Consider the following 9,931-nt stretch of genomic DNA (forward strand, 5'->3'; position numbering starts at 1 on the left):
GAAAAGCTTTATGATGATTCAATTCCACTTAATGAATATATTTTTTCTTCTTTATGATTTTCTTAGTAACATTTTCTTTTCTCTAGCTTACTTTAAGAATATAGTAACTTTACATACATGTAAAATATGTGTTAATTGACTACTTATCTTACCAGTGAGGCTTCCCATCAACAGTAGGCCATTAGTAGTTTGGAGGAACTAAAAAATTTTAAATAGATTTTCCACTTCATGGGGCGTCAGTGTCCCTAATCCCTGCATAGCTCAAGGTTCACTTGTATTCAATATTAAACAAGTATATGTGGGAAATTAATGAGCAGGATTGTTTAGGGAATTATTCCAGAGGCTCAGTTGCCTATAAATGAGCTATGTGACGTGAGAAATTCTCTCCATGGGAAAAGTCATATCCAAGCTTACTTCCCTCAGATCACACGGGCAGTGCCCCCAGCTTTCCCAGCACTACGCAAAACACTGCCTGGCTTCTAGGCCCAATATTTATTCCTATCACCATTCCCACATACTCCCCCCAACTACACACATTACAAGGCCACTTTTATTCTTGTAACCAGGATGGGGGCCTGACTGGTGAATTCCTGTGTTATACCAGGCTCCATTCCACCTGGGTGTGCCTTTCCATACCTACTGTCTTTCATACTCGTGAATTCCAGTCTTGACTAAGTGACACTTGCTGGCTGTTACCTCAGTTGACTAAATCACCATGTGATCTTGGTAAAAATCATGTTCTCTCCTTCTGAGCCTCAGTTTCCCATCTGCAAAGTAGACTAGACAGCCTAAAAATCTATGATATCTTATGCATTATATAAGATATATGTCACAGATACATGTAATTGTATATTAATATATTAATGTAATGATATGCTGTTTTTATGATGTATTATAATATATAATGTTATTAGATTATTTTATAGAACCATAATTATACAGAGCAGCCATAAAGTTCATGTGCAAATTAAATAGTTAGGAACTTTATGGTCACCCTGTATAGTATTAATTGCTACCATTTTTTTAAAGCTCCCACCACGTGTCAGGACGGACTTCCTCCTCCCTGTGCCCCACCAACTTCTGCCTAATCAGGCTAGCTCACTCCTCGTGCCTGTCTCACCATGGTTGTCAGCTCCTCCTGGAAGTCTTCACCAGCTTTCCCTAGGTTAGGCCAGATGCTCCTGCTGCCCTCATAATTCCCTGTATCACGTTATCCTTATCCCATTATATTGGAATTGCCTGATTGATTGTTGATCCCTCAAAATAAGAGTATAAACTCCACGATAGGAGGGTGATCAATTGTCTTGTTGCTCTTTATATTGCCAGTACCCAGAATGGTGCCAGTAGGCACTCAATAAATATTTGTTGAGTAGCTAATTAACAGTAGTCACGGCTTGGCACCTGTGGCTCAAGTGGCTAAGGCGCCAGCCACATACACCTAAGGTGGCAGGTTTGAATCCAGCCTGGGCCCGCCAAACAACAATGATGGCTGCAACCAAAAAAATAGCCAGGTGTTGTGGTGGGCACCTGTGGTCCCAGCTACTTGGGAAGCAGAGGCAGGAGACTCGCTTGAGCCCAGGAGTTGGAGGTTGCTGTGAGCTGTGATGCCACAGCACTCTACCCAGGGGGACAGCTTGAGACTCTGTCTCAAAAAAAAAAAAAAAAAAAACTAGGCACATTATACATACAATAGGAAAAAAATGAGCAGCTTACTATAATGACTAACGTTTAAATCCGTTAGTTCACACTTCCTCTCTTAAACGATATAAAAAGCAGCAAAAAAAGCTCAAGTGAAACTGACTCTGCTAGAAGCGAGCTGTTTGTACACAGATAAGACTCTGGGGAAAGATGGCTCCACACCACGTATGGATCTTGCTCCTTTGCCTGCAAACCTGTGAGTTCTGACCCTTGCTAATCCCTTCTTCATTTTCCATATAGTTTTAGAATTGCCCTTAAGGAAGACATTGATGTGTTCCTTTGATCTGTTTTTAACAGAACACCCTGAGTCTTAGTGGGTACTGTGCTCTGTGCTCAAGAGATGCATGCATCTGGCCGGGGAAAGACATATGGTCCAAATCCAAGTGTTTTTCAGCTTTAAAGTTTCTATTTCTGAATTTTATCTGGGCTCAGTCTCCACAAGTCTGGATAAATCCATCTCAGAAGAGTCAGCACTTGGTAAACCCACCTACAAAGCCTGGCAAAAGAATAGATCATCCAAAACCGTGAATGACTTAAAAGCAATTTCTTTGTGGCATTAGGATGTGTCATATGGTTGTTGACAAAGATGTGTCCTTCCTAATTATAGTTCTTTGCTCTATCAGCTTAAAATAATGGATGGTTCCTTTTTATTATTGTGAAAAACCTTGTCTCTATTAGTTCCCTTCATTTTCAAGAAATATTTAGGGCTATAACTCTGCTTTTATCTTTCAAAAACTCTACAGTAAATGGGAAAGAGATTATCATCTTTTTGTTAACAAATAAGTCTCAAAAAAGAGGTGGAGAGCTTGAAATAAAAATCCTATTTTCTTACTTTTATGGCTTAACAAGAAACAACAAGGGACAAAATTAATATTGATTGTTATAGGTACAAAAAAAAGCTAAGCAACATTAATACAGGTCTGAGAGTGCTTTATCATTGCACATATTAGCTTACTAAATCCAAGCAATTGCCCTGGATTAAACAAAAATGTATTATGTTTGGAATTTCTAAATCTACTTCTAGTATCTCTTATTAGGTCTGAAAATTCACTAGCAAACTCCTGGCATGAATGAGAACCCAGGGAACTCAGTGGGTTAGGATTTTCTGAAAAGGTAGAATCAATGCACTGTGGTCCTTCTGATGCCCTTAACCATTGAAGGCTGTGGCTCCTTCATGGAAGTTGCGTCCACTAGTTAGGCCAAGTTTTCAGAGCCTCTGCTAATCACTATAGCATGTCAGACAGAAAATACAAGTACATGGGGAAAACAGGTGAATCTAGCCATGTTCCTAATCTTCCAGAGAATGGCTGGAGAGAGTGGCATTTGCTACGGCTTAATTCACAAAGCATTCTACAATTTTTATGCCTACATTTTAATCTTATCCACACTAAAATCATTGAATGGGTGAGATAGATATTATTAATGCCACTATGCAGTAACAACAATAAAAAAATACACACACAAAAAGAGTAAAGACTGAGAGGTTTAATAATAATCACCTGAAGTTTCACTACATAAATTGATAGGGCTAGAAATGGGCATACATTCTTTACTCCCAAGTCTCTTTCTGTGTCACCTGACCTCCTGACTCATTAAGTTTTCAAATCCTTGATTTCTCCAAAGAGTTAACATCCGCTAAGATAAAAGGCAGCTCTGGGATACACTTCTTTCATCTACTGAAACTGAAATCAAAGTTGCAAATCACCCAGTAGTGAACGATTTACCTAGCTTTGCGATCTTGAGGCAGTCATAGAACCTCCAATTTTGTTGTTTCTATTACAAAATGGGAAAAGTATTAATATAATAAGATTGTTTTGAGAATTGAAGTGATAATGCATGGATAACACTTGGTACAGTTCCTGAATATGTTAAGTGCTTAAGAAATACTAGCTAATGTTGTTGTGGGTTTTTTCATGCGTGCCATTTTATGCATTATGCAAGAGTCATGGCTTTGTTATACAGAGATTCTGGGCAGGACTCCTCTGTTTAGGCTGAATATAAACAGGAGGAAAGTTGGTGGGAGTTTGAGCTTAGGCATGGTCTGTCAGGATTCTGGAAAAGGAATCCAGAGGTGAAATATTCACATCATCAGGGATCCAGAAATAGGGAGGGGGGCGTGTTTTCATAAAATTAAAGCCAGGAAAACGTTCATATGCCATTCACCTTTACTGAATAAAACTGTGTGACTCTTAAAGATTATTCCACAAACATTTCCTGAGCCCAAAAATAGACAAACAATTCCTCCTGCTGCTGTTCCCAGTAGAGGTGATCTTTTATATTCAGTATTGGGCCCAGAACTCAGTCTAATTTTATACATTTCCCTGGAATTCAGAACAGCTGAAGAGGCTGAGAAGCAGTGAGGAGACACAGTTAGAAATCCTTATTTTCCCTGAAGTCTGACACAAGGGAAGTCTGAGTGTGCAAACTCATGACTGTGGCATGTTGGAAAAGTTTCTCCAAGAGTCAGGACTCACAGTCTTATGCTCTGACCTGGACTTTCTGATTATGCCTTTGAAACCACTGTGACTCTGACTGTCCCTCCACATATCCGAGTAGCTACTCACACTCTGGGGCAGAAGATAGCTGAGTCCACCAGTTCTGCTTCTCGCCCATCTACTATACAGGTTCTCTCTCTCACTCTTTTAATTCTTCCTTTCTTCAATTTCTTCATCACTTCTTATCTACCATCAGTAACCATTTATAGAGAAATCACTACATGCCTGGCATTACTCTGAGTCGTCTCCAGTTATTATTTTGTTTAATCCTCACAATATCCAATAAGATGGGTCCTATTGATACACAGAAAGTCAGAGGTCATTTAATAAAAAGTGGAGGAAACGGGATTTAAAGTCCAGTGTCTTGGACTTAACCACTGCTTTCACTTACCTCAGTGCTAAGATAGAGTAAAATACCCTCCCCAATACTGAAGGTTATCACATTTAGTAATTTGGCCGTGAAGAGTGATGATTTATTAATTTCAAGCTAATCAGGATTACTCAAGTAGAAGCTTCACCTGTCTATACACCCACCTGCAGAGGGAGCAGGGGCTCTTGATGGTCCTTGCCAATGATAGAAGTTTAGGCAGCCTAGCAAGGCAGAATGTCCAAGCAAATAACCATCTCCAGACATGGTTCAAGTACCATTCACTTCAATATGACTTGGATTGACTTGAATTAGCATCTTTAAAACAAACAAAATCAGGGATCCTCAAACTTGTTAATCAGGGGGCCAGTTCACTGTCCCTCAGACCGTTGGAGGGCTGGACTGCGGGCCCCAGGACGAGTCGGCTGCTAAGCAAGACAGGCAGCAGTGGCAAAAATACCCAGTGGGCCGGATAAATGTCCTAGGCCGGCAGCATATGGCCTGCAGGCCGTAGTTTGAGGATGCCTGATCTAGATCATCTTGATAACCTGTTGGATGTAGAACACAGTCATGGGCCATTCTAGCATTTGAAACTTGAAAGTCCAAGAGGTTAATGGGCCCCACCTGGATACCTGTTCATGGATAACTGGATCCAAACCATCTTCCTGGGATCAGAGATGGGATCCATGCCTGGGGTGTGGTACTGGCAAAATCCCACCTGCCACTGGTCTGAAGTCCTTCAGAGAGGAAGCTTCAAGATGAAGACATGGCCTCTATTCCAGAAAGAAATTTGAGCAGGTGACTGTCACTAACATGCAGAAAGACCTCTAAAGCAGAAGCCTGGTTACAGAAATAGAAATATATTATGTATAAGGAAAATTGGTTATAAAGACATCAGCTCAAAAACCAAACAGAGCCCAGAATGTTGCACCTTGTTACAACCCAGGACTCCCATGGGAAAGAGTAGAAACTCACCTTGTCAGCCTGATCTGCTGAAGCAGCCCTGGAGATCAATATGGAGACCAAGGAGGCAGCCAGACCATCTTCCCAACAGAAGTCCAGGGCCTAGTGCTAGGCCATTCAGGCTACTAGAGTATTCCTGAATCACTTTCTTATCTGGAACCACCGAGAAGGATAAATCCACAAGTTTCGGAGCTATCTAGACTCATTTATGTAGAACCTGGAAAAGAAAAAGGTGCGAGCAATCAGATGGAGGGGGTGATGTTGGTGAAACTGTTTAGGCAACCACATCTCCTCTGCTATACTCAATGGTCAGGCATACACTAGCAAAGGAGAGGAGTGGTAAAACAGGGATGGCCATGACCCATTACTGTTTTGAGATTTCTTTTGTGTGTGTATATGTTTTTGTTTTGAATAAACTGTTTCAAGTCAACCCAAATCTCAATAAAGATGATATCAAGTAAAAATCCCAGGGGAAAAATAACATGCTATTATTTAGAATGGTAGTTTCCTTTTTCTTGAAAACCTCATGACCAAGGACTTTCCATTGTCATGGAGAATAACACAAAATGTCTGGCTGCCCGAGACTTTTCTTCCTCCTTCCTTCTTCATCCCTACACTTAGAGTGATGAGTTCTGACAGATCTTGTGGACTGAGCAACCACAAGATGGTAGAGCAACCTCTGGTCACTCTCCTAGGCCTGCAATACTCAGGGAGGGTCCATCCACACTTTTTGAGGCAGTGGATGAAAAGAGGAAGAGAAGTTTAGCTGCTGCAATTAAAAAAAAAAAATGCTTATTTGAAGGATCCTAAAAAAGCAAGGGGGAGGTGTCTGTGAAGAAACAGTACAATCTTCCTCATTTCCACTCTTATTAATAGCACTTGCTCACTTTCCCTAACATCTCCCCAGGACGCCCACATTTCTTTTTCCCTCAGAGTTGTCTAGGGTGTTATTTAATGTCTGTGATGATACTTATTTGTTTTATATAAGAAACACATATAGCGCCTGGTATATGGCAGGCATTGTTTTAAGAGGTTGCCAAATAACACCTCATTTGGCCCTCATAACACTTTCGTGAAGTAAGTGCTACTTTGGCTTTCATTTTAAAGTTGAGGAAACCAAGGCATAGAGATGTTATTAACTTTTCCAAGTGCAGTTTTTTGACAAACACATGGCCAGTATTTGTCAAAGCCAGGAATCAAGCCACACAGTCTAGTTCTTTTTTTTCTTTCTTTTTTATGATTTTCTTTTTCAAATTAATATTGAGGGTACAAATTATTAGGTTAAGTTACATTGTTCTCACTTCCAAGGTAAAGTTCAAGTTGTAGTTGAGCCCATCACCCAGGAGGCTTGCTCAACACCCTCACATTGTGCACATTCGATTCCTGCCAACTGTCCTCCCTCCTCTTTTCTCCCTCCTCTACCCTCCCCCTTGCTAGATTATATTTGTGTTTTATCATCATGTAAGCATGTGATTGTTTATATTTTGGTTTCATATTAACATTGAGTACATTGAATATATATATTGGTTTTAGGTAAAGTCCCTCTTATAATGCTGTCTTGCCCCCCAAAAGTGTATCACACACCAAGACCCCCACCCCCCCTCCCCTCTCTCTACCCTTCTTTTCCCCCACTCCTTTTCCTCCTTCTATATCTGCTCTCCCCTTCCCCGAACCCCCACCGTGTACTAGGTCATTAATTGTCCTCATATCAAAATTGAGTGCATAGGATTCATGCTCCTCTATTCTTGTGATGCTTCACTAAAAATATGTTCCACTTCCATCCAGGTTAATACAAAAGATGTAAATTCTCCATCTTTTTTAATGGCTGAATAGTATTCCATGGTATACATATACTACAGCTTGTTAATCCATTCTTGGGTTCATGGGCATTTAGGCTGCTTCTACATTTTGGCAATCATAAATTGAACTACAATAAATAGTCCAGTGCAAGTGTCTCTATGGTAGAAGGATTTTTTCCCTCCTGGGTAGATGCCCAATAATGGGATTGCAGGATCAAATGGGAGGTCTAGCTTGAGTTCTCGGAGGGTTTTCCATACTTCCTTCCAAAAAGGTTCCATTAGTTTGCAGTCCCACTAGCAGTGTTAAAGTGTTCCTTTCTCTCCACATCCATGGCAGCATCTGCAGTTTCAAGATTTTGTGATGTGGGCCATTCTCGCTGGGGTTAGAAGATATCTCAGGGTGGTTTTGAGTTGCATTTCTCTAATAATTAAGGATGATAAACATTTTTTCATGTTTGCTAGCCATTCATCTGTCATCTCTCTTGCCCATTGATATATGGGATTTTTGGCTCTTTTCATGTGAATTTGAGTTCTCTATAGATCCTAGTTATCAAACTTTTGTCTGATTCAAAATATGCAAATATCCTTTTCCATTGTGTAGGTTGTCTATTTCCTATGCTTTCTTTGAGGATTTTTATTGTTTCATGCCTTAAATTTAGGTCTTTTATCCATCTTGAATCAATTTTTGTGAGTGGAGAAAGGGGCAGGTCCAGTTTCAGTCTTTTACATGTGGATATCCAGTTCTCCCAGCACTATTTATTGAACAAGGATTCTTTCCCCCAGTGTATATTCTTCTTTGGTTTATTAAAGATCAGGTGGCTGTACGATGTTAGTTTCATTCCTGGTTTTCTATTCAATTCCAAATGTCTATGTTTCTATTTTTGTGCCAATACCATGCTGTTTTAACAACTATGGCCTTGTAGTACAAACCCCCAGCTTTGTTTTAGTACTACAAACATTGAATATTTTTTCCCCTTCTTGAGATACTTTACAAAGAAGAATGTGTTTTAACTCTATCCAGGTAAACATAAAAGATGTAAAGTCTCCATCTTTTCTTATGGCTGAATAGTATTCCATGGTATACATATCCCACACTTTGTTAATCCATTCATATGTTGATGGGCCTTTAGGTTGCTTCTATGACTTTGCATTTATGAATTGAGCTGCAATAAACATTCTGGTGCAAATGTATTTGTGGTAAAATAATTCTTGTTCTTCTGGGTAGATACCTAGTAATGGAATTGAGGGATCAAATGGAAGGCTGAATTTTAGTTTTTTAAGAATTCTCCATACTAGAACAATCAAAGAACTCAAATTAGACCTCCCATTAGATCCCATTACTGGGCATCTCCCCAGAAGAAAAGAAATCCTTTTACCATAAGGACACTTGCACTAGATTGTTTATCACAGCTCAATTTACAATTGCCAAAATGTAGAAAGACCCTAAATGTCCACCAACACAGGAATGAAATAACAAGCTATGATATATGTATATCATGACATACTATTCAGCCACTAAAAAAGATGAAGACTTTTCATCCTTGTATTAACCTGGAAGTAGAACACATTATTCTTAGTAAAGCATCACAAGAATGGAGAAGCAAGAATCCCATATACTCAATTCTGATATGAGGACAACTAAATGACCTAGCACACAGTGGGGTATGGGAGAAGGGGATAGCAGAGAGAGGGAAGGAGGAAGAGGGATGGGGGACCACGGTGTGTGACACACCTTTTAGGGGCAGGACACAATTATAAGAGGGACTTTATCTAACAAATGCAATCAATATAACCTGGTTGTTTGTACCCTCAATGAATCCCCAACAATAAAAAAAAGTAAAAGAATAGAAACAAATAGATCTTTTTTTAAAAATCATTAAATTATTTTTGAAAGAAAAAACAAAGAATTCTCCATATTTCTTTCCATAAAGGTTGTATTAGTTTGCAATCCCACCAGTAGTGTAAAAGCGTTGCTTTTCTCCACATCCATGCCAGCATATGCAGTCTTGGGACTTCATGATGTGGGCTAATCATTCTGGATATCTCAAAGTTGTTTTGATTTGCATTTCTCGGATGATTGAAGACAATAAGTATCTTTTCATGTGTTCATTGGCCATTCATCTGTCATCTTCAGAGAAGTTTCTGTTCAAGTCTCTTGCCCATTTATAAATGGGGTTGTTTGCTCTTTTCCTGTTGATTAATTTGAGTTCTCTATAGATTCTACTTATTAGGCCTTTGTCTGATTCATAACATGTGGAAATCTTCTCCCATTCTGAAGGCTGTCTGTTCACTTTGGTTGTGGTGCCTTTAGCTGTGCAGAAGCTTTTTAGCTTGATCAAATACCATTTATTTGTTTTTGGTGGTGCTGCAATTGCCAGGGGCTCTTTCTCATAAAATCTTTTCCCAGATGGAACAGAATAGAAAGCCAACAGATAAATCCAGCTACCTACCATTACCTCATCTTTGACAAACCAATTAAAAACATTGAGTGGGGAAAAGATTCCCTATTTAACAAATGGTGCTGGGCAAACTGGCTGGCAACTTGTAGAAGACTGAAACTGGATCCACACCTTTCACCATTAACTAAGATAGATTCTCACTGGATTAAG

The 9,931-nt window shown here is 39.6% G+C and overlaps 1 protein-coding gene across 1 annotated transcript in view; it reads left to right on the plus strand.

Annotated features, from left to right (window-relative positions):
• The first annotated feature begins 1,784 nt into the window (after positions 1–1,784).
• The window catches only part of CD84 (CD84 molecule), a 36,870-nt gene continuing 28,723 nt past the window's right edge, over positions 1,785–9,931 (plus strand). Inside the window, exon 1 of the mRNA XM_003795185.2 lies at positions 1,785–1,894. Within this exon, the coding sequence (XP_003795233.1) occupies positions 1,849–1,894 (46 nt within the window). The 5' untranslated portion in view covers positions 1,785–1,848. The remainder of the gene's footprint in view (positions 1,895–9,931) is intronic.

Source organism: Otolemur garnettii, unplaced genomic scaffold (assembly GCF_000181295.1).
Source record: "Otolemur garnettii isolate 467f Iridium unplaced genomic scaffold, OtoGar3 scaffold00091, whole genome shotgun sequence".
Taxonomy (NCBI): Eukaryota; Metazoa; Chordata; class Mammalia; order Primates; family Galagidae; genus Otolemur; species Otolemur garnettii.